Source organism: Molothrus ater, chromosome Z (assembly GCF_012460135.2).
Source record: "Molothrus ater isolate BHLD 08-10-18 breed brown headed cowbird chromosome Z, BPBGC_Mater_1.1, whole genome shotgun sequence".
Taxonomy (NCBI): Eukaryota; Metazoa; Chordata; class Aves; order Passeriformes; family Icteridae; genus Molothrus; species Molothrus ater.
The window spans coordinates 21,259,949-21,285,302 of NC_050511.2; the positions used below are offsets into that span (position 1 = coordinate 21,259,949).

General features: G+C 36.7%; 1 protein-coding gene across 2 annotated transcripts in view; it reads left to right on the plus strand.

Moving 5' to 3' along the window:
- The first annotated feature begins 5,738 nt into the window (after positions 1-5,738).
- SREK1 (splicing regulatory glutamic acid and lysine rich protein 1) overlaps positions 5,739-25,354 on the plus strand; it is a 33,086-nt gene continuing 13,470 nt past the window's right edge. The window contains exons 1-7 of one of the 2 annotated variants that reach the window (XM_036403637.2): positions 5,739-6,031; positions 11,178-11,311; positions 19,031-19,146; positions 20,446-20,610; positions 21,588-21,766; positions 22,339-22,469; positions 23,915-24,029. In XM_036403637.2, the coding sequence (XP_036259530.1) occupies positions 5,871-6,031; positions 11,178-11,311; positions 19,031-19,146; positions 20,446-20,610; positions 21,588-21,766; positions 22,339-22,469; positions 23,915-24,029 (1,001 nt within the window). In that variant the 5' untranslated portion in view covers positions 5,739-5,870. Of the gene's footprint in view, positions 6,032-11,177; positions 11,312-18,532; positions 18,744-19,030; positions 19,147-20,445; positions 20,611-21,587; positions 21,767-22,338; positions 22,470-23,914; positions 24,030-25,354 lie in introns of those variants that run through there. The other variant, XM_054517991.1, reaches the window with a different exon arrangement.

Below are 25,354 nucleotides of genomic sequence, written 5' to 3' on the forward strand. Positions count from 1 at the left end.
GCTCTACAGAGAAATTGTCATTTAACTGCTAATGTTGGTAATTTATGAAGGAAACTTTGGAGAAAAAAACAACATTAAAAAAAAAAAACAAATCAAAAAATGGGTAAAAGCTTTCTACTGAATTATAAGTATGCACTGGCAAAATACAGGATTTGTAAGTATTGTGCTATGGCTCTCAACATCAGTGTTTTAGCATATTTTATTTATTTCCGTCTGCAAAAACTTCCACTTACAACAGAATAATCAACAACTGCTTTTGAATATGGAGAAGGTATTTTTTGCTGAGAATGTTCCCATCAAAAACTACTTCAGCTGAAAGCTATGGTTTCACTACAGAGAAACTGAGGTTTACTAATAAATATTGAAACAGATAGTAACAGCTGGTTAGCTGACATAATACTAAGTCCTGGAAAAATGAAACAATCATGTAAAATTGTCTCATTTGCTATCTGGCATGAGCAATGAAGGATGAGGTGGGACTTGATGGATGCAAGGGTTAGAAACCATGCTGAAAACCTCCAAACAGATAAAACATCAATTTTTTTTTCTGCTGCATTTTAATTTTATGAAAACACACTGGATGGTTTCCTGACCCTGCAGTAAACAATGCATGGTGTTATATAATTGCAAATGTAGTTAATGTATTATAGATTGAATCATTATGTGCTTATATTTTAAGACATTTGAAGACACCAATAATTTTTATTAGACTTACTACTTACCAAACTCACTTTGTTTTGTAATACTGCCTATTTTATGCCACTTTCAAAAAAACAGCTGGAAGTAAAACATTAATGTTTATCTGCACCAAATTTTACTCCAGTTTTCAAACTTCACATTTATAAAGATTCTATTATATTCTTATGCCACGAAGAAAGCTTCTTGCCCTGCTCCTACAAAATGTGACTGGAAGGGAGAAGAAATTCATCCAAGTGAATTCAGAATTTTCTATCCAATACCTTTGAATTACCTTGTTCAGACAGGGTTTTTTGAGGTTCAAAAACATTATCCCCTTATGTAGAATTACATGCTGTGATTCCCAGCAGGATAACCTCACAGCAAAGAAGAAAGATGCTTTTTCTCACTCCAGTGGGCACCTACCCAAACAGTTCCAATTGCATGTACTGCCAGAAAAACAGCAAGTAGCAAATCTCCTAGCAGACACCCAGTTTAATTAAAAAAAAAAAAAAAGAAAAAGAAAAAAGCTGAGATTTTACATTTTCCTAGACACATACATAGTCACACATATGGGTATTAAAAGTATATCATAAAACCATTAGTTTATCTACTGACATTTAGACTTTTATATAGCTTTTAAAAAGGGTTTCTTGAAATTCCCTTTTGAAGAAAAAATGATTCTGTAATCCAAAAAATGTTCTCTGTAGAACAGATACTAAGTTTCATAAGTAGAAATTCTGCCCTGAAAGGTAACTGGATAGAGATTCTATTTTCAGATTAAGATTTTCAAATCTTAACTGCTTTTGTGCATTTTCCCTCAGTCTCTCAGTGGTGGAGATACTCCTCCTTTGTTAATATGTGCTTGGAGATTCAGAGTCAGCAACATTATCTCAGGTTGTCAGCCCTCATCGTATTTTGAAGTAAGTTTAAAAAGAATTGTAAGTCAAGAAGAGCTACTCCATTTTTGATACAAGCAATTTTATGGGGAGAAGAATGTCATTGTAAAACACATTTCTAGAGCTGCTAACGTGACTCTTCTAATTGAAACTGCTATGCTCAGTACAGCAACCCTAAATTTTTTCATGTGTTTGCTGTAAAACAGATAAAAAGCAGATGCAGAAATCTCACAGCGGTTTCAGTTTACCAGTGCTAACTTGTACAGCTGACTGCCATCCAGAGGTAGCAAGTTTAAACTAGTTTCAGCTGCTTACACTGACCGTGTAGCATTCATCTGTTAGTCTCATCATAGGCAGGATTTTAAGATTTCTAGATGTGTAAACTTGAATCTGAGGAAAACAATTACTGCACTAGAAATTTTATCTGGGAAAAATATTTTCATAATTTTTCTGGGTAGGTATATAAATTGGTCTTATACTTTAGCTTTAAATGATTTTATAGAACTTTTGGGATTAGAGATGTGGTGGATTGGAGATTACTACACAGAACCAATAGTTTGTTTTCTGTAAGATGTTTTTCTGTTCTACATGAATCTTCTTTAAAAAAACTACATAAATTATACTAAGGCATGCATAAAAATGAGAGCAGTTACCTGATAAACCTTAAAGGTATAACAATGGAAAGGGGATGAAAGTCACTTCTTGTACTTGGGAAGCACTGTGGATCTGCTGGAGTTTAGAATAAAGTCTGTTGTCTTTGAAATGTTCTGAAGTTAACATTTTCTGATTTGTCTGTATTTGAAAGTTAGTTCAAGTTAATCTGACGTGGAAACCTGTCTGTGAAACTGGAACATGTGTCTGAACACAAACAGAAAACAGGAGTATCATCAGCAGTAGTTTGTACCTGCAAACTACCGTGAGTAGTAGGAGTTGGCATTTGAGGATTATGCCTCTTGATTAATTCGCAAGAGAAGGAACATTCATGCTGTAGAAGAGAAATTGGTTTCCTGTGTTCTGCATCACTAATCTACACAAAACACTGACATCTTGGTTATACAATAAGGAAAGTGGTGTAAAGTTACTGTGTATGAAAACAAACTTAGGTAGCACAGGCTATACAAATATATTGGCTTTTAGTGGCATTCTCGTACTGCATTCAAAAGAGCAGTCAAAGAAAAATACCTTAAGGGATATTATTGGACAAAGTTATAAAAGCCTTGAGAAGGTCAAGATAAACAGTATTAGCTGCTCTCCCCACACTCATGAGCCAGTCATTTCACAGCAGCAGGAGGCTAACAGGTGTTCAGACACAGTTTTCTCTTTATAAATCCATATTCACAACTCCCAGTCTTCTTCTTGTCATCGGCAAGCTTGAAAATGGCTGTCAGGGGAATTTGCTCTATCATTTTCCCAGGGACTGAGGTGGGGCTGATATCCCTCTAATTTTACCAATGCTCTTTTCCTGCCCATCTGCAATCTAGGGGTGACATTCCCCCCCCCCAAACACTATGACTTTTAAAGATAATTAGAAATGGCCACACAGTACACTGGCTAGATTCCTCAACACAGAAACATCTCACCATGTCCTGTGACCTTGCATGTGAACAATTCCTTTAACCTGTTCTCCTCAGCTATGGGTACATCCTCTTTGCTCAAGCTTTCTCATTAGTTTCAAGGGCTTTAGATTTCCAGAGGCAAATTTTTTTTACCAGTGCTGCAGGAGTTGTTGAATCTGAAGTTAAATTTCACTTCTCATAAATTGCTTAAAACTTAGAACTATTTTATTTTTATCAAATAATTGTTAGGTCTGTGGCTAACGTTATTTTTGAAGTCTTTCAGGTTCCATTTAAGGGAAGCTGATGAAACCATCTAATGCTTCCTTCTTTTACCTCATGTAATTTTGATTTCCTCCCCCTGCAAAGCGCAGCAAATGCCAGAGATGTCCATCTCTATCAGACCACCTACTGTCTGCTTAAAAGGTGACTTCTTGTAATGAAAAGACTTTTCTCCTGATCCTCTAAAACAGCTTTTACTGTAACTTCCTACTGAATTGCCAGTATTTTTCTACTGGTACTTGCAATTAACATTACCCAGTAAATGCTTTTTAATCCTCATTGGAAGATCACAAAATACAGTCTTAGACAAATGGTTAATAGTCACTCTTATTTAACGGCTTCACCATTTTACATTTAGGTAACCTGAAATTTAAGTTTACCTCCAAAGAGCCTGCATAATGCCATGTGTTTTGCTAGTTAACCTGACAATCAAGGTGGAAGTGAAGGAATTTATTTACCGAAGCTTTATTTACATGCACAAATACAGTTAAGAACAAGTAAAAACAGCTGAGCAAAATTGAATAGTAACTTGTACACATATTAATTCACTTTGATTACAGCTAAAGTTTTCTCTAGGCCTACAGCAATTTGTAAGATGCAGGTCTGTTAGCCATTGATTAGAGAGATGATGTTTGGGCACTGCTTGTACAGTGCAGATTCCCTTTCTGCATGTCTTTTCTTTTTAATTAACTTTTCTTTCTCAATAGCTTGGAGGGTTTTTATTATAGGAGAGGGAGTTAACACTTTTAAATTTTGAATGGTTTTACTAAAATAGTCATTATTTGCTCCCAGCCATTTAGTGCCAGCATTTATGATCCAAGCATGCTTTCATGCTTTCAGCATTAGATTTTTGGGGGTCTGGGATTGGTGTGATTTTTTTTGCCTATTCTTCTTGAAATACAAATTCATTTATTTTTCCAAGCTAATTTTGTACTGTGGCAGGGACTGATAATTACAAAATTTAAACACTGTTTTTCTTGCTTTGTTTTCAGAAAGCAGATCAGTAGCTCAGAATTTTGTATGGACTGTTACAGGCTTCATCTGAAGGAGGGTATCCCAGTCAGTTCTGACATCACAAGGCTCTTCTTTGTGAATTTTAGAGTTCATTTTTATTTTGGACCCTCCACTGAGAGATGCAAGGAGACAGGATAAGAATATTCATAGCAGAAATACCTTCTACATCTCTGCTAACCATCTTTGGATAAGATGTACTAGTGAAAGCGTAACAAAATTTTATGTAAGGTTCCTATATGTAGAATAATAGTATCTGTTTCATTTTCCACAATATATTAAAAAATGTCTGGAAGTTCCAGTTAAACTTCTCTCAACTAGAAGCTACCAGAATGGCTGAAAAAAGGGATTTAAAAAGGATTTTTGTACTTTTGGAATATAGATTTCATTTAGAAAGAGAATATGAGTGCACTGATAATGATTTTGAAATAAGCCCTATCTGAAACATATGCATAAATGTATTTATATGAAATGCATCTCTGACAATTGCTTAGAATTACATTTCTGTAATGTACTGAGCATCAATAAAGCCAGCACTATCCAGACTTATCTATGGAGATTCTGTAACAACTGACCTATTTGCTCAGGGAACTGTCACAAATTTGCAGCATTTTTCAACCCAGATAGCTTCAAAAATACTTCAATCTCTTCTCAGCTGGGGAATGGAAAGTGTTAGAAATTGCCAGAAACCTTAAACCCTTCAAGTCCCAAGACGCTAAGTTCCGTATCACTAGGAAAGAGTGCAGTTTGATCCTTAGTAGTGACAGCCCACACATGAAGTGCTCAGCCTAATTTTCTCCAGCCAATGTAGTTTTTAAGGAGAACTTGAATTACAACTGCAGGCAAGATAAATTTAATTTGGATAGCGTTGCAGTCAATTTATAACAGAACTATTTACAATCCGTTCTATTACGGGCCCTTCCTGTTTAGACAGAGGGTGTGTTCAGAGGTTTATTCCCTAGGGTGATTAAACTGTCTCTTACTAAACGTGGCCACGAAACGCGCAATTAAAAGGGAAATCTCATTTTCCTGAGGGGCCCGAGCCGCCCACAGGGTCGCCGCGGCAGCCCCTGCCCCAGCGCGCGTCAGCAGCAGCCGCCGTGCGCGCGCAAAGAGCGCGGCAGGGGCGGCCCCTCACAGGCCACGCCTCTTCCTGGGCGAGGCCCAGGCCCCGTGCCGGTCCCGCCCTACGCACGGCGGCCCAGCCGGCTCCATATGAGGTGGCTCCTGGGGAAGCGGCTCCTGGGGAAGCGAGCGATCTCCACGCCGCGGGCGGGCCGGAGGCCTCGCCGGCAGGGGCCGCCAGTCCCTCCGAGAACTCTTCTGGGAGCGATCGAGTGTACCGTTAGAGCGTCCGCCCGCGGGGCCGCTCCGGCCGGTGGCGCGCGCCCCTCTCGGTGGGCGGGCCCGCGCCCCCGGGTGCGCGCGGTAAGGCTGGGCAGGCGCCGCCATGATGAACAGCGGCGGCATCGGGGTCCCGTTGGGCTTCCCCCTGGGCCCCACGTCCGTCATCCAGGTCACCAACCTCTCCTCGGCCGTGACTAGCGAGCAGATGCGGACGCTCTTCGGCTTCCTGGGAGATATCGAGGAGCTGCGTCTCTATCCCCCGGAGTAAGTGGGGCCCGTGCCGCTCTCCGCAGCGACTGAGCCTAGGGATGAGGGAGAGGCGCGGAGGGGCCGGGAGGTGGCGGGAAGGGCAGGGGCGAGAGGCCAGAGGCGCCATTTTGAGTTCGGGCACCAGGGAGATGTCACGTGGTCCCTCCCCTTTGTATGGTCGGAGCTGCGGAGAAGGAGCTGCGCCCGCACTTAAGATGGCGGCGCCGGCCCTTTTCCCTCTTTCCTAAAACCCGCTTTCTGTGGCTTGTCTGTCTCCTCGCCCACGCTGGGTGCAGGCGAGCTAGACCGGGGAGTTCCAGGCCCGCCTTCGCCCGACTGCCTTTATTCTTTTTCTTTTTTCCTTTTCTGTTGGAAGGGCGCTGTGGTCCGAGAAGGAGCTGTTCGAAAAGGGGCTGTTCGAAAAGAATCCAGAGTAGCTGAGGTTTTGTAGCGGGCAGAGGAAGGAACCTGCCCTGCCTCGGAGTTGCCCCCAGTAAGGCTTGTGCAGTAAATTAATCCCAGGCGTCACATCTCTCGCTAAATCATAGCGGTTCGTGGTGTCAGCGGCGTGCGAGGGGTGCGCTCAAGTGGGAGATGCAGGGGCTTGTAAAATAGCAGTGTTGCCTCTCCCGAGAAGACGATGATCAGCAGTAAAGGGGAGGAGATGATTTTTTTTTTCTCTCGAGGCAGCAGTTGTACTGGGAAGTGAATAATAAATGTGCTGTAAAAATTAAATCGGAATAGTGGAAAGGACAGGGCATTATTAGCATGCCAATACGTGAGCTTTGATACAAAAATGCTCAGGCTAATAAAACTTCGATTTGCAAAAGGGAACAGCCAAAAAAGTTGGTGTTTATTAGTTTTTATATAGCTACATAACATCTGACTATATTTGAATACCAACCATTCAGAAAAAATAAACACTTAATACGTAAAGATATGCTTAAAATAACATATGCCTTACTGATAGCTATATGGTGGATTTTTATACAGTTTTCTAGGGCTTTGTCCTGGACTTGTTCCACACTTGGTTCTTTATATTTTTTGGTTTTCTCGTGACTGAATCTGATTTTTTGTTACAGCTGTTGTTCTTGTCTTTCACTAGGTTACATAACAGGTTTTAAGGGAAATGGGGACGTTCTTGACATTCATATACAAATAATGTCTGTGCCAGTATACAGTTTTGCCAGGGTGTATATACACATAAAATACTAAAATCCAGTACCATAATAGGGAATAACTTGGGAATGTCAAGGTTATAGTGCTGATTAATTCAGTTTTCAGAGATAGGATGCAGGATCGTGATTACCAGCTTTACTCTTGGTTTTATTTACCGTTATTTATGCATACATGTTAGAAGTGAGGCACTTCCCTTGCCTCATACTTCTGGACATTTGAACTGACTTCCAAATTGCTACCTTGCGAGAAAACTAAGTATGCCTAAGAACTCTAATGCCTTTTCTTAGAACCAAAAAAAAAAAAAAAAAGTGCCTCATGTTGACTTTTTGAAAATGTATTTAAATAACATTGTCATAAATTCATAAAATAGTATTTGATTGACAAGTGGATGGGAAGCAAAGATGTCCCAAACAAAACATAGATCACTATCAGTTTGCAATACAGTTAAAAACTGAAGCTGGTTTGCAAGGATGTGACAGGTCTTTTGCCTTGGGTGTGTACTCCAGTATGCTAGCCACTGCCACAGCCTAGTAGTGTTTTCAGTTTAGCAGGAGACCAGTGACACCTGTAATTGGATTATTAGTCTCAGACAAGCACAGACAGTCCCATACACTTGTAACGCAGTTAAGGTTTGCCTTTCAGAGTAGGCCTCAAAATTACATGTGTAGCAGTGGAGCCTTCAAATGTGACCTTAGGAAGATTTTTGAACAGTTAAATGTTGAAAAACTACTGAGCAACAATTGGATTTGGCAGAATGAGTTGTTTGAAAGCAGGGAGTCGCAAACTGTCTCTATTAGATGTGGAAAGACCTGCTGTGTAATACTGCTTGCTACTGAATAGTCTGGAGTGGTCTTGGAAGCTAGAACTCTGTTGGAGAAAAAAACTTTTGATTTAACAAAAAGTTGGATGATGGACTGGTTTGTCATAACCCTTCCCTAGTCAAGGGAAAGACTGGATTGGCCTCCGTGTTCTGCCACCAGAAGTTCTGCTCTGGTTGCGACCCAGCAGGCCTTGAGAGATGGAGACACGTGCCATACCAGACCTTGGCAATGGGGTTTGGGGCCTCCTCCAGTTTGGAGCCTAAAAGTGTTCTGTTCATGAACCAGAGTATTTTGACAAAGCCTAGTTTAGGGTTGAGGGCTGCCACCCAAGTCAATCTCACTTGTATCCCTTATCCATTCTGACACAGGTGGATGGGCCACCTTCACTTAAGGGACATCTCGTCTGAGAAAAGGGGTTGTCATCTGTATAGTCCAATAATTAGAATTGTTATATCCTGCAGTGACAGCAATGTAGGTGAGACTTCTGAGGCAAAACACACAGAGCCTTATTTAAACTGATCTGCACAATTAATCCATAGTATTCTATTTTAATAAGTTATTTATTTCTGTCATGTCTTCCACACCTCACACACCCCACCTCCCTGCCCCACTTGAGAAAATTTGGACAGTTGGAGAAGTGTTTTATAGCCTTTTTTTTCTTATTACCGTAGATTTCTGAATAAGTCCTTAGGAAGTACTTTGGTTGATTTTTGTTCTGTTAGGAGATGAATGTTGCTGTCTTTCTACAAAGTGAAACAAAAATGGTAGAATTGTCCCAATACTATTTAGATATTTATTTCCTCTTAATTTTTTCTTTTTTCTAAAGAGACTAACTGAATTTTAGTAACTTTGAATCAGAGATATAGTAGTTGCTTTTTGATGTCAAGGCTGTGTAACCTAGGAGAAATATCACAAGTCTCCCTCAATTCAGCCTCAGTAAAGGCTAGCAAAAATAAGGCGACAAAAGGAATTAGGTAGGACTGAACTGTTTTAGCAAAAAGTCGTCTTAAAAAGGCGCTGATGGGAAGACTTTTGAGGCCCTCTTCATAAAAAGAGAGGACTCAATCACTGTTAAACCTTCTAAAATGTTAGATCTCTTAGATCCTAATGGTTTCCCTTGAGGCAACTTCGATATGTTTTTAGTAGAGAGTGTCACCTTGTAGAGAATTTCTCCTTTCTGACCTCTGGAAGGCACTTGGTATCAAGAAGTCTTTGTATGGCCTCATTTGCACCAGTGTTCAGACATCTAATATTTTTTAACATATTGTCCACATAGCTTTTGTGTTCTAAATCAAGGAATACAGGAGAGTAAATCTTACAAAAACACACTTGATAGTGCAGGCTCTATAGATGTTAAAATTTATAGGGATTACTGGGGAGATCTGAAAGTGTGTGGAGCAGAATTATATTTTTGAGTTCGCAATGAAAGCAAAAAAGGAAAAAAAAAATCAGAAGATATTAGAAGTTTTCAGCAGTGTGGACCATAGAACCTTCAGTGGTGACTTCAGCCATTTGGGTTATAATACTGAGGGATGTATTTAAAAAGAGACAAGCAAACACCATACACTGATGACAAGAAACTCCAAGACACGAGTTCCTCCCTTCCCTTAGAGTCCTCTCCCACACCAAACCAAAGCAAATAAAAAAAATACTTTGTGGTGCTCAAAGTATCTCTAGAGTACTGAAGAAGTCACAGCTGGCTGTAATCTCTGATGCTGGAAACTGGTCTCAGCAGAGATCTTACAGCTGGCTCAGAAGCTATTCTATGCAGTTAGTTCCTTCCTGAATGTGGAAACTTGAAATGGTAAAAGCATTATCCACCACAAATAAATAAAAGTGAGCAGAAGAAATGTAGTCAATCTTAAAATGTTTCTCTAAATTGTATGACGTTTTTGTGTCTCCTGCTCCCTGTTTAGTTTTTCTTCCTCTGTGTTGTCTTTTCTTACAGAATTTTCCATCATAGATGTTTCTGAATGCCATTCTGAATTTGGCCATCTCTAGATATCATACATTCGTGCTACTGTCCTGGTAGCCAGAAACATATTAGTCTGCCTGCCTGAGGCTTACATTTTTGGTTTATTTCTATAATTAATATAATGAGATCACGTGTCTAAAACTTCTGATTTGTATTTAAATCCTGAAATCTAATAGAATTTCATAGAATAACTGGGGAAACATGTCCTTGGAATTCGAGGGGTCTCCACGATGGGTTGTGTTAAACTTGAACTGCTGCTGGTGCTTCCAGAAATTTGACAGGTGTTTCCATTTTGGTTGAGACAGGACCAGGGTGAAACAGTCTGTGCAACATTTTTTCCATGATTTCAAATAAAACTCGCTGATATTCCAGGAATACTGTATTCTCTCTTTGAGTATTTACCTGTACTTCCTTCATGTGAAGAAGTAAGCTGCTAATATAAAGCTTACAAGCCTTGACTAGGGAATCCATTTTTAATGCAAACTTAAATTGTTTTGATCAAGATTGCAATGTTTACATGTTTTCTCTTGGCATACAGTGTAATGAAAAAGTGAATTACAAATTTTCTTCCCTTTTGTAGCCAAATGGTGCAGTGCTCCTACTTCCTCCCATGTTTCTCCATGCTACATGGTGCTGAACTTAGGCAAATGGTTTTTGTTACAGTAGTCAGCTAAGACCCAGTACTTGAAAGCCCTCTCAAGAATTGTTTTTATCTTTGTAAGAATTAATAAAACTACTTTTGTGAAAGCCAGAGAAAGAATATTGATTATTACAGGCTAGTATCTGAAAGACCCAGCTAAAAAATTGCATGGCTTGTTGTTTGTCTTTCCTAAAAAAAATATTTTCAGGAAAAAAAAAGATAAACTATAAAATATTTACTTGGCAATTGTAATTGTCAAGTAAATATGCTCCTTAAAATAGTAATTTGAAATGGACTGTTCAGTGTTGTATAGCCAGATAATATAAGAAAATTAGTCTTGTTAATTAGTGATTTTGGCTTATGTAAGTTTTCATTAAAAAGGCGCTCCATCTTTTTTCACTGATACAGCAAGTGGCAAATTAGTTGATTTTTATACTTTAGGCTTCCCTATCTAGGCAAAAACCCTTTTTTTTCCCTGAGGAGTAATAGTTAAAAATATATCCATACAATTATGACTAATTGTTATTTTTTCCTTTTATCTTGCAGCAACGCACCTCTTGCTTTTTCCTCCAAAGTATGTTATATTAAGTTTCGTGAAGCATCGAGTGTTGGTGTGGCCCAGCATCTAACTAACACGGTTTTTATTGACAGAGCTTTGATAGTTGTGCCCTGCGCAGAAGGTTGGTATTTTAGACATTCTTCTGTAATGTTGGTCTTTGTTGTGTTTGTTAATTGTTTTAAGCTTTCTGTGTAAGGTGATGCTCTGTTGTTGTTTTATTTTATTTGATTGCTTTTTGGAAAAAAAAGGCCTTGAAACAAAATTGATAAATTGAATGAAAAAAGCCCCAGTTATACATGTTTAATTGAAATTCAGCATTGGCAAAAAGATAGTTGGTTTAAGTTATAACTCAGGTTTCTGTAGTTATTATGTATTTTGAAGGAAAAGAAAGAAGAATAATTCCTTTTACTATGGTTTGTGTAGGCAAATGTTTGCACACAGTTCTCACTGAAGTCAATGGAGCTCTGAGAAGATCAGGCAATTCCCTGACACTTAACATTGCAGTTTGAATCTTAATGTATCACCTTTGCTGTAAAGACTTTTTTTGCTGATTTGTGCTTTTTTAAAGATACTGATTATTTCTGCATTTTTAGAGTGAATCCCAGTTTTGTCTTACAGACATGGTGTACTCATTTGGCCATTTTAGAGTAATCTAATCCACGATACTTTGCATTCAAAATACTGTTTGAATATAAATGTTTATCTGCTAGTTTAATTTTTAAACTTTTTTCTTTCTTGTTACTGTTGAAAATGTTACTTCATGTGCCATAAAAAAAATTCCTTGTGTATACTGGTACTCCTTTTTTTTTTGGGTATCTGTTTAAATATGCAGTGATCTGTCCAGAATGCTCCCATCATAAAATGTTCTTAAAAACATTACTAATGTAATGTAATTACATTAAATATTCTTTAAAATGTTACTGATGTAATGTAATTACATTAAAAGTCTTCATGAGATAAAATACTTGATTAATACATTGACAGATGTTCCTTCCCCTAGGCCTGAGGCCATGCTTTTATAGATCTGTTGAGTACATGACAATTTGTGTTCTTAGTAGAAGCATCCTAGATTTGAATACAATTACATGAAGCAGAGTCCTGTGGCAGGCATATCAATGGATTTAGGCAGAGCCCCATTGACTTCATTGGGATCACTGTGGAATTTAGCCTCTGACTGGTAGCTGGACCTTTTGCCTCCTTGGAATGGAATCATTCCAGCTGATGGAGTGAACCTGACTTTACTTTCAACTTGGTTGCTGTTTTGCCATGAACAACAATATGTAGAGTGATTGAACTGTAAACTGCAACAGATCAAGAAATACCTCTTAGTAACATCTCTAGCTGCAAGAATCAGGTTTTGGTTTAAAAAAATACTATTGACTTCTTGCAGTTTGTTAACAATGGTCCCAGAGTACCATGTTTTGGCGTGTTTGCTGCATCATGATCTAGATAGTGTGAGATGAGTGCTGTTATAATACTCATTTGGGACGTTCTTAACAAACTGACAGGTCTCAAAAATTTCCTAAACTATAAAAGTACTTTCACTAGAGGCCATATTGACCTACAGTGTACTGCCTATACTTGTAGCTTTCTTAGGCAGGTCATACCGCACATACATTTATCTTTGTAAAGCCTAGGTTTTTAGTTCCTTTTGTGTCTTGTTTTGGGGACTCTTTGTTTTCATATTTTTAACTTGTTCTTAAACCACAAAGAGAATATTGCTGTATGCACTGGAAAGTGTGTAGAGGCTAAGGGCATCAGAGTCTCCAATTGAAGAATTGCCCCATAATAAATAGACTAAAGATTATTCCAAATCTTAGTTTTATATTTCATCAGTAAGATCTTAACACTGGTTCAGTATTGCCAGAGAGGGAAGATGGCTGCCTAATGAGGGAACAACACTTCCTGGTGTTTTTCTTGTGATGAGATCACTGCCTGGCATGATATGGCAGCAGGCAGGTAAAGCTATATTTTCCTGTGTCTTTTGTGGTAGACAGTGAATGAAAGGAAAATAAGTCAAAATTCTGACAAATCTTGTTCCAGCTCTGTTGATAACTGGCTGATCAGGCATTTCTGAGAAAACGTGATCACTGTTCAGAATCATTCTGGACTCCACAAAAATGCATGCATAATTAGGTGAACAAGGTTTTGAGATTGCTTTTTTGATGTCAGAATGCTGTTCTCTGTAACTTTGTATCAGAATCACTCATTTATAAAAAGATGTGAATTTATACAAATTTAACTTTCTGATGAATTTATTATTGTGTGGAATAAGTATGGCTTTGGAGACCATGGCACAAAGGTTTTTTCACTATGTATCATACGATGCACTGTTAATGGAGTCAGTGAACTGGATTGTGGGTTTTAAAAGTAGTGATGGCTTTTTATCCTACCAGGAGGTAAAATTATACCATTGACCAACCTTGCCAGTAATAAAACATTTAATGTGTGAAGTTAAACATAGAGGAGAGGTAAAATGGAAATCTAAAAACCTGGTTCAAAAAAATAGAAAAAACCCTGACATTTGGAGTGTATTTAAAGAGTGGTAAATCAAGGAGGAAATCACTACAGAATGAAATCAATGTAAAGTATGTGACATTTGATAAACAATTTAACAGAAATGTTATTGTAAATGAAGTAAGACCATTAAGCTGTGAAAATACAACTTTTTGTGTGTGTGTATTGGTAGGTTTTTCTTTAAATATGCTTTGAAAATGCAAAGATGAAAGCTAAACAAAGATGCCACCCTAATCTTTCTAAATTTTATGTCCACATTATCTGGTAGATGGATTTTGACTATTAATTTGGTTTTGTATGTTTTCTCTGTGTGATATTTGTGCATTATTAGATGACTAGACTGGCCAAGGCAGACCTGTTACACTTGCCTGAGTTAGGCATTGTTTGCCATGCCACTAAACCTGCCGCCAAGTGAAACCTTCATGGGGGAAATGAGATCGAAGTCTGACCTGCTGAAGATGGACGCCCTGTCTCTGTTTTTATTTTATTTTGCTTTCTTTCCTTTGTTTATTTTATTTTTATTTTATTTTGTCCCTTTTTTGTTTTGTTCTGTTAAATCTCTTTCCCTTGTACTTGTGAACTGGTACTTCAGTTCTGTAAAATGATGTTTGTAAAGGGTTCACAGTGTTTGATTTTGAAGTTGATTTGAAGCTGCTTATGAATGGTGGATGGTATACGGAGAGTTTAGAATATGATTCGGTTTTAGTGCTCTGAATTAAGGATAAATTTGATTTGGAATTTGTTTAAGTATCTAAATTGTGCAGATGAGTACATTGTGTCAGAAGACAGGAATAGTGTTTCGAGATATATTCTTCCATATGTTGTGCTTTATGAGATTATCTTGGAAAAGGACAGTTAAAACTCTTACTTCTGGAGAAAGCAACTTTAGAAAGTAAAGTTATAATATTTCTCTGCTACTTTCCCTCAGCAGAATGTTCTATTTTATGTTGCACCAGCTATTTAAAAGAAGGCTTACTATTTATGTCTAACATGATGAGTTTAAAATAATTATTTCTGAAATTGAACTTTTATGAATATTGACTGCCATGAAATATTCGTTTACTTCTGATGAAACCTTTCTCCAGTGAGGTCAGCTGGTAGTAATATTTCATTTTTTTTTTTTCTGTAGCTCTCAGAAAAAGCTATTTACCACTCATAAGTACAAATGCAGCCTGAAGTTTTGGTTGGAGTGTGTTATGTGAGACACCTTGTCTTTTAACACTGTTACTTGTGGGAAGATTGAATCAGTTCTCTCTCTCTGTGTGTGTGTGTGTGTGTGTGTGTGTGTATTGCACTCTGACATGCTCTAGTGGTGATTATTTCAGGAAGATGTTTTAAAAAAAAACATTAAACTCATAAAAAAAAAAAGGGTTTTTGCAGTCATCCCAGAGTCTCAGAAGCCCTGGCAGTTCATGCTGGAGTGACTGATCCTTAAAGGATATTCTTCTTGTGAAACAGAAGTGGTGGTGGACAAAGTGGTGTGTCTAGTCCTCAGACACTGCTCTTCCCAGCCAGCTGTACTGGGATCTCTTGGTTTCACTCCTTTCACCAGACTCTGCACTGCAGCTGGGAAGAGCTTTGATTTGTGATCTTTGTTGGATTTGGCTGTGACAATTGTAATTGCCAGTAGCTCTAATCTCTTTATTCCCTTCTGCTAAATCCACTAAGATTCATGAGTTGGATCTAATAGAAATTATTTTATTTCTAATCATACATGTTCCACTGATGTAAAATAGAAGGAAAATAATGACCTTTTTTAATGTTAAAATAGACTGTGAACTCTTCACTGATTTTAAAACAAGGAAACTCATTTCAGGAGCACTTTGGGATGTGAGGGTTAACTTTGTAGGTTCACTACAAAGAATTGGAAATTAATTTCTTTGGAGCGCTTGAGGAATAAAAATACTGTCACTAGTACTTGTTGGATACAGATGATTCTGTTTAACCTCCAGCAAAATGGGTTCTAGTATGGACTAGGTTGTCTACGGCTCTTTAGACTAATGTTACAAAAAAGTAGCAATCACACCCGTGCCTTTAAGCAATGCTGGGACAATGTACATTTGCTTCCAGATTCTTTTGCAAAGGGGAGAATCAATAAATGATCATAGAACCTGCAGTTTACTGAGCAGAAGAGCTTCTAAGAAATCTGTCTAAGGATGTGGTATAGATAAGGCATAATTATTTTGACTACTCCCTCATTAGAAAATAAATATCTTCACCTCATTCTTATTCAGATTTTAAATACTGTGTTCTAAAAATGAAAGTATTATTTTTGAACTAAATTGTCCTAAACTGTTGTGTCATAACCCACATGTTTTGATGTATTCAGTGGGCTTGTATTTCCTTTACAAATACAACCACAGAGGTAAAACTGCAAAATTTAAAGTTTTTCACTCATGAAGTCATTTGGACTCGCGTGTTAATTTGTTTTTCAAAACTATTTAAAGAATATGGAGGTAGATACTCAAGATACTGGAGATTTATTTTTGTTCCTCCACAATAGTGTTCTCTAGAATTCTTTTAAAACTTGACCTAGTCTTAAAAACTGGAAAAGTTATTCTGAAGAGACAGTGTCATTGGATATACAGGCAAATTTTCAGGGTTCTGTCTGTAGAAATAGACACTTTCTCATTCTTGAAAACAAAATAAATGAATCTTTCTTTGTGATGTGGAACTGACCAATATGATTTTTGTATTTAAAATAGAACTTCACATTGTTGAAAGACCAAAGTATTCTGGAAATAATGCTGCAAACTTTACAATTTACATATGCATGCTGTTCATTCTGGGAGGTGCTGTAGTGGTGAACTTACCTGAAATGTTCAGTGGATTTCTGGAGCAATGTTTCAGCAAGTTAATTATTTCAGTTATTTTAGTGCTATGATCCATATACTTAAAGTTTATGCTTCTACTGAAGTCACTTTGTGAACTTGAGTCATTCTTAGTCTGTCTTAGTTATATGTGCCTAACTGAGCTCCTGTTTAAAAGAGCTAAATGCCTAAGCATTTTATAAGTTTACTTGGTTAAGTGTGTATTGAATTGGCTGTATGTAAGTGCATACTTAAATTAGGCATATACTTATGTACAGTACTGATGAAGGATCTCAGTTAGCATGCAGGCATACCACTATCAGAACCATTTCTACCTTTGGATTTAATTGTGCCATGTCTCTTGATCCATAGAAACCTGCATGGGTAGCTGTTTAATCGCAAGATGTGAACTGTTAAGGATAAGTTCTGGTTCATTACTCATTTGAAAAAACTTTAATACTTTGATTTTCAGAACTGGTACATAATTCTGTGCCTAATTTGCATGCACATCTGCTGGAACTCTATATTCCAAAAGCCTGTTAGTAGGCCTACATATTAGGCAGGGTACACAAAGTACCTGATACTTTTGAGCAATCAGGCAAATCAGGTACACCTCTCATTGCATGCCTGACTTCAAAATGAGATCTGTTAAGAGTGCTGAACATTGTGATGTGGTGGCTTAGATTCATGCATGTTTTTTTAAAAAGTCCTAGAAGTCATTATTGCACAGTTAACTGCTAAGTGCTAATAATTTTCCTATTTTTCTCTCTTAGTTAGCAAAATTAAGTGGTTTCTTACATGTTGAGTTGCAAGGTGTCTCAAAATTTAACATAAATAAAATAAATGTAAATAGGAAGCATGAAAAAAGGGTACTGTTATTTTATCTGTTCTGTTCCACCCATGCTACATATAAATTAAGTTTCCTTTAGATTTGTTTTGTCATTCAGTCATATCCAGCTGTAACCCAAACTTTCCCACAGATCTGTAGAGCAGGTTTGCAGCACTTGTTTCTTTTCATTTTTTAAATTATTATGTTTTCTGTGGTGTCAGTTGGAACTCATATCGCTAAACCTGCATGGTGTTTTGAAACCTACCTTGAATTTTCCTTTTTGATAAGAATATTAATCTTCAAATTTTGGATTTAGATGTTTTGTAAAGAAAACATCCATCTGACATGTTTGTTAAAACATGCAGTTTTAATCAAGGCAGGAAACCACTGGCACACTTTTTATGCATTACTCGACTATTAAAACAATGTTGAAATAAGAGTATTTACTTATATTAAGATCCATGAGGAAGTACCAAAGGACTCAGTTGGTTAGCATATGTACAGTTATGCCAGTAATTTTGAACAGATCGTTAATACCAGTGTAGTTAGAATTTCCTTCACAAGTTTTTTAGTTTTGTGTTTAATGTTTGTGCCAGTTGTAATCCCTTTGCATTTCAATTTTAAAATGTATATTTAATTGTAATCACAATTGTTTAACATTTAATGTTTTTTGTTTTGGAGATATTTTAGGGGTTCATTTAGTAGTCTAATCATGGCTAACATTCAATGAAACCAATATTTAATTCAGATTAGTTATTACTTACTTCTGGCGTTACAGGAGGACTATAATCAGGTCAAAATAGCAGGAAGTACTTATGTTGGGAAAAGAGAGCTAGCTTAGCCTGATCAAGCTGAAATTATGATTTTCTTCAATCTCAGTAAATTTAGAGTTAACTTAGCAGTTTCAGATAAACTGAGGTGACTAGAATATGAGAGTACAAATCTTAAGTTTTTTCTACTCTTCCTTCCTCCCCCTTCAACTTCACTTGTAGTGTGTATTCTGTGCAGTCACAGTAGTTCAGTAGTTTATTATTTTATGTTTTATTTATTTTTACATTATAAGTAGGTAGCACCAAAGGAATAAAGAAAAGCACAAATTTCAGTCAGCACATACTTTGGTTTTTTCTTTTTTCCTTTTTTTTTTTTTCCTTTTTTTTTTTTTTTCCTTTTTTTGGTTTTCTTTCTTTTGCTGATTTGGTTATTTGCCATTTCTGGGGATTAAACTTTAAAAAATGTTCTTCTTTTCTGTATCTGATGTTCTGTGTGCTATTAGTGATGCAGCCAACACGAACGGTTGTCATGTGTAAAACAACTTTCGATCACCGCGAAAACACCGCCCTGGGAAAGCGTCCATGCTTGATATCGTTTGGTTCATGAACGTTAAGTTTCCAGTACAGGTGACCCATAGCTCAAAGTGTTAAATAATTATATACATTATTCAGTTTTTAAAATAATAATCCATTAATGAGATTGCTAGTCTTTGAAGTTTTGCTCACTTTTGTTTTTCCTAATAGAGCAGGGTAAAAGGAAAAACTTAAGTTATTTGTTTCTTTGTAAGGATCTGGTAGATAGATTCATTGTTATTTATTACATTTTTAAATGCAAGGGTAATTGTAAAATCATAGAAAGAGTAACATCTGGCTAGTGTTCCAACTCTGTGTAATGCTTTCATTTGCTTCTTCAGGTAAAATCCCAGATGAAGCCAAAGCCCTGTCTCTCTTGGCGCCTGCTCCTACTATGACAAGTCTGATGCCCGGTGCCGGGTTGCTTCCTATACCTACACCAACTCCCTTGACTACAGTAAGTGAAGTTCAGTGTCTGTATAATTTCCAGTTTCCTCTGTTCTCTGTAGCCTTTTCTGTGGACAGGGAATGGGGACTATCTAGTCAACGGATGTTGCAGTGAGGGTTTAAGCTGTGTTGACTCTCCTGAGGATTGATAAGAAGATACCCATGTGATACCTTCCCAGGGTTTTTCTTTCAGATATCTATTTTCCAAAATAGTGGGTAAATACTGGTTTTGGTTTTTGTTCATTTTTAATTGCTATCCTACCCTGTAGGGTCATTAATTTGGTCCAGTGGTAGTTACCACTGACAAAAAAATTATTAAAACCTAAGTCACATTGTCACCAGTTCTTCAGAATATTAAAAGCTGCAGTAGAGACTTTTCCTTGATATCTCTGTGGCAAGATTTTTGACTGTGAGACTGTCTTAACAATGGTTTTGCTATGAAAAGTAGAGGAGCTTGGTTATGCTGTTCTTCCTCCATTTCTTTTTGCCTCTGTAAGCCTTTCTTGACATCATTGAGTTGCTGTGGTTTATTGAAGGAAAATTTAAGGTTAAAATAGAGTAGTATTTTCCTTTGTTACATAAAAAAAAGGTACTGATGGCTTATTAAGAATTCCCCACACTTCTTAGAAAATTAATTTCTTGAAAAGGCAGTTGCTTTCTGAGTAGAGAAAATTCAAGCCAGGAACTCAATGGACTGATTTTGTAGTGATTTTTAAGTGACTTTTTATAACATTTCACTGGAGGGTTTTCCACTACTAGTTCCAAATATTAAAGCTGTATGCTTTTCACATTCTCTCAGTGGAAGAACTTAAAACATTCTTTGCATTTCAACTGCAATTAATTTTGTCTTGGGTGATTCCTTTGTCCAGAATACACTTATGTGTCCTTTGATCCTGAGCACTGGAAGTTCCCTTCTTTCCTTGCTGAGCAAGATCTCAGCCATTCCTTGTCTAGTCCAAATAATTGTTTCCAAAAAATAAATATACTAGCAGTGTCTGAAAGAGTCTTACTCACTTTATTTGACTCTAAGCATTAGAGCCTGTATGTTGTGTGATTAATATAAATCCCTGTCCAGATCTCTTTCATAAGATGTTAACTGATAACCCACAGAATATCTTAACTATGGAAGCTTATTTCTGGGTAGATTTTTCTTCTTTAAAAAACCTGTTACGCTGTGACCTTTAAAGTATTGCTTGTACTCATTAGATCTGTTTTTGCAGAAATTCATCCAAGCAAACAAGTATTAAGAAGTGGAATATCTTTCACCAGTGCTTGGCTGCAAAGTGTATTCTGTGCTTGTATTTTCCAGCTTGGTGTTTCACTTGGTACTTTAGGGGCTATACCAGCAGCAGCATTGGACCCTAACATTACGGCACTAGGAGAAATACCACAGCCACCAATTATGGGAAATGTGGATCCATCCAAAATTGATGAAATCAGGAGAACAGTCTATGTGGGAAACTTGAATTCCCAGGTAGCTTTTTTTTGTTTCTGTGTTGTGGAAATACTAACAGAAGGTATGAAAATGTTATCTGTGAATTATAATCTTACATATTAAAAGAGTTTCTGTTAGTTAATGGCAACATGAATTTAAACAAAACCCCCTAAATTTTTTTATTCATGATGTTTTGAATTTTGAAGGTTCGTGTGCCAGTGATTAGACCAGGCATTGTCAGAATACCAGAGAATCCACTGTAGATCATTTAAAGAAACCTACTTCTAATTGTGTGCTGATTAAATGTACAGTTTGCTTGTGTTAGATGAGCAATCCTCAGAAGTCATGAGATCATGGTAGCTGTCCTCCGCAGCACAATGTAGTTGCTTAGGTACAGTAAGATGGAATGATGTGTCCTGCTGGAAGTTGCAAAATTAGCATAAATGTCTTTCAATCAGAAGCTTGGTTTTTTGAAAGATGATCAGATTAATTGAAAAATATTTGCTTTTGACTGATAGGAATGTAAGTATTACATTTTGTGGTTTTTGGCTTCTGAAACAGCCTACTGAGTGTAAAAGTACTGTTGATTGTGAGGTAATAAAACAGACTGGTAGCTAGAAGAAAGTCAAATCTAAATCCTTTAATATTGTTTGGATTTTTTTTGCTTTAGTTGATCAAAAGTCATAATTACTACCTTGGAAACAGGTATAAGGATTACTTCAGATTAGTTACCTAAAAAGTGGAAAATCCCATGTAAATTTCTTTTGTTTTTTTTTTCACCTAGGTGAAGGACTAAGGGCTTGTACTATTTAAAATTGTAGAATATTAATCTTTAGATTAATGGAAGAAAATATATGCATCTTTAAGACTTAAAACATAACATTCCCAAATTCATGTCACCTTTGTAATGATGCTGAGATATCATTCCAAAAATCTGTGGCTCTTAGACTACCCAATATATTAGATAATTTTCATTGTATAGTTTACTTCAGCTTAGCTCTTCAACTCTTTCCTAGACTACAACAGCAGATCAGCTGCTTGAATTCTTCAAGCAAGTTGGAGAAGTCAAATTTGTGCGAATGGCAGGTGATGAGACACAACCAACACGATTTGCTTTTGTGGAATTTGCAGACCAAAATTCTGTACCTCGAGCTCTTGCCTTTAATGGAGTTATGTTTGGAGACCGGCCACTGAAGTAAGAAATTAATTATCCAAATTACTGTTGAATGAGACATTTCTTTTTATCATTATACACACATTTATGAATTATGTGTAGCAAAATGCTGCGACTAATTTTTTTCAGTATGTGAACCTGTTGTTAACAAACCAAAACATTTTTATCAATTCCAGTTTCACGGTTTGGCATAAATTTCTCTCAATAGAATATGTATAGATTTGAGTAAAATACAATTATATTAATCTTGAGGTAGTGTAAGCTACAATAGTGAAAAAAATCTTTAAAGTCCATAGTACTGATTAAGTAGTCAGTATGATGTGTATGTAGTTAGTAGGTGTTAATGTGAAGATTTGATCTGAAATAGAGGAGTAGCTTCCTGGACTTCTAAAAACATTGTAACATAAGAATACTGTCCTGCCTTTCTTTAAAAGTGGTAAGATTTCAAAGTAATAAAAGATACTTTGGATACTTGGAACAGATGGGTGCTAAACTTAAGTTTTTAATTTTATACAGAGTTGTTTCCTTACTTGCTTTTCATTTGCCCTGTTCAGCATTTAAGAATGAAAGGTTGTTATTTTTCTTTAATTTAGGATAAATCACTCCAATAATGCAATAGTGAAGCCTCCTGAAATGACACCACAAGCTGCTGCCAAGGAGCTAGAAGAAGTGATGAAGAGAGTAAGGGAAGCTCAGTCTTTTATATCTGCTGCTATTGAGCCAGGTAGGTATATTGTGTTAATTAATAATTACTGAACAGGCGCATTCTGTGTTTACCTTGGTACACCTTTCAAGAGCATTTTCAGACATGAGAAGAGTATCAAGAGGTATTCAGTCAGTACATGTTGGGGAAAAAAACCAAAATAATCAAAATTCTGTTCATGCATCTAAGCAGTGGCAGGAAGCTTTTTATTTCATCATATCTTGTTTTCAGATGCATGTTCACTGAATGTTTTCAAACATGCAAATTTAATACGAAATTCATACTTAACAATGGCACTTTTTAAGTTAAGAGCACTTAAAAATGTTTAAAAGAATATGCTTTCTATTTTTTGTTGTCTTTTAGCACTCATTAGGGCCATAGTTTTATGATGAGCATGAGCTAGCATGGTTCTGAAAGCAGTAATATTATGCTTTCCTGATCTATAAGCAGCAAGTGAATTTGGTTTCTTTTTCATGATTCCTAAAGGCTGTATGCATCCTTAAAGCAAATGGGATCAGAGAATAAATCTGGGATAAATATTAACATATTGTAAAGGATTTCTTTTCATCGAGATTGTTTCCCTGTTAACACTGAGATGCCAACTCAGGGAGGAAGGCGGTGTTGTGTTGAGAGGTCAGACATAACAGTGGTGATTTATGTTGGCTTAAACTGATTGCAAAACCACAGCATAAAAAAAATGTCAACTTTGTAAATTTTCTGCTTCTTTTCATCAGCAACTTTTTGCCATTCTTCTTATTAACAAACCCAGATATTGTCTTGTGTTGGTTAGATAGCATGGAGTCTTGAGGGTTATTTGGGGGGATTTATTTTCTGTTGTGTTTTTTGTTTAAAAATAAAAGAACTCCAGCACTTTATCACTGTAAAGCAACAGAATAGCAATTAGACCCTTTACTGTGGTGAGCTCACTGTTTAGGTTTCTATTGACTTTCTAGCCTTTGGTCAGACTTTTCAGCCTATTCTGTTCTTTCTTTCCTCCTACGAAACAATGAGGAATAAAACATCAGTATTTGTACAGTGTTTGAAATATCTAAAAATACAGACAGTAATACTTATATTCTATGCTTGTTTTCAAAATTATGCCCTCTAAATTTACTCTATTCTTCTCAAGTTATTAAAAAAAATAAGAAGGTAATTATATTAAATAAATAGAGCAAAAGGAGGACGTGTTATGATCTTGTGCATTGTGGCAGCAACGTAAATCCCATTCATAGTAGAGCTAGCTGTTTATAATTATCTGGTTTATGTGTACTGCTGCAGGATGGCTGCACTCAACGAGTATATGCAATGACTTTCTTGGATGTTTCTGAAGGATATTTGCAAAGAAGGAAGATGTGCAGAGAGTAGGCCCCTTGCAATATATGTGGTACATTCCACTTGTGCCAGATTGTTAACTGGGATCTTTAAATGTTCTGAGCTTACACTGCAAAGTGGTTTTTTCCTCTCAGAGTCTGGAAAGAGCAGTGAAAGAAAAGGCGGTCGATCTCGTTCCCATTCTCGTTCAGAATCCAGGTCTAGCTCAAAATCCCGATCTAGGAGGAAAAGATCACACTCAAAACACAGGTAGGTATGCTTTTTGTTTCAGACTAAGATCATATTGGGATTTTTTGCAAGGTGCTGGTTACTGATATCTTTCAGTTATAGACAAGTATTGCTGTAGAGATTACTAACTTGCACCCAGAAGATCAGCATAACCAGAAACTTTCTCTTAATAGATACTCATTTCCTCTAAACCCTGAATGTTTATAGGATTACTTTTCAGTTTTAACATTCTAGAAGGCACTTCCTGTGTCATGTAAAATAGTAAGTTCTGTGGGGTTTTGTACATTTTATGTTTTTGTATGTTAGGCTGTGTAGCCAAATAACATTTTGTGACCTGTATTATAAAGAGAGACCTGCGTTTTGTGTATGAAGCATATAACTTACTGGTAACACCTGAGCAGATGGGTTGGCTGTTTTTTTGGCTGGTTTTGGTATTGTCCTCAACTTCTAAGCATTGAGTTAATTTTGTCCTGTAAGTGTTTTTAAAAAGCATATGGAAAAGGCTTCAGGGGCAGTTTCTCATTTTTCAGATTTTGTTTGCTTTGCTAAATTTATTCAGTTTTGAAACAGAAAATTATTAGATCATTCTTGAAGATTAAGATTTTTTTCTGTGAATGAAACAGGCTTGTTCTGTGAGAGTTATAAAGGCTTCCCAAAATGGTCCAGATTCTTTCAATGTCAGGAGTATATTCTGAGAACCTAGGTAAATAAATTTAAAGATACTTGGCTGTGTTGAGGATAAAAAAAAAACACCAAAATTTGGATTGTTAGTTGATGGCTTACACTTTTAAAAGTGGATGTTTTCCATATTGCAGCAACAGCTCTGAGGCATCCTTTCATTCATGTCTTCAAACAAGACTAGTAGGATACTTTTAAATACAGAAAATCTGGTGAGAGGGAATTATCATAAATTATACTATCAAATAAATGTTATACAAGTGCAGGCTTCAATGTTGCAACAGCAGGGAACCACAGCAGGTGTTCTCTAGTGACTTCAAAATGTCAGGTGCCTTTTTAATGCAAGAAGGACCCTTTGGTCACTTCCTTATTGCTTGCTTCTCTGCTCTGTCCCTAACTGAAGGCTGAATAACTGAAAAACAAACTGGTTTTTGTTCAACAATGCAGTAATTTCAGTATTATCTTATATTGGCACAAACCAAGTGAAATTTTAGAAGATAAACTTTTCTTTCTTTAATGTGGAAAACCTGTTCCTTGAACAAATGATAATTATTATATTTTACTATGTTTTGTTAAATTGTGTAATATTGCCACTGCCACTTTTGAGAACATGCTGAAAAAAAGCCAGTCTGACCTGTTGAAGCAGCTTCATCCATAAAAATAATCTA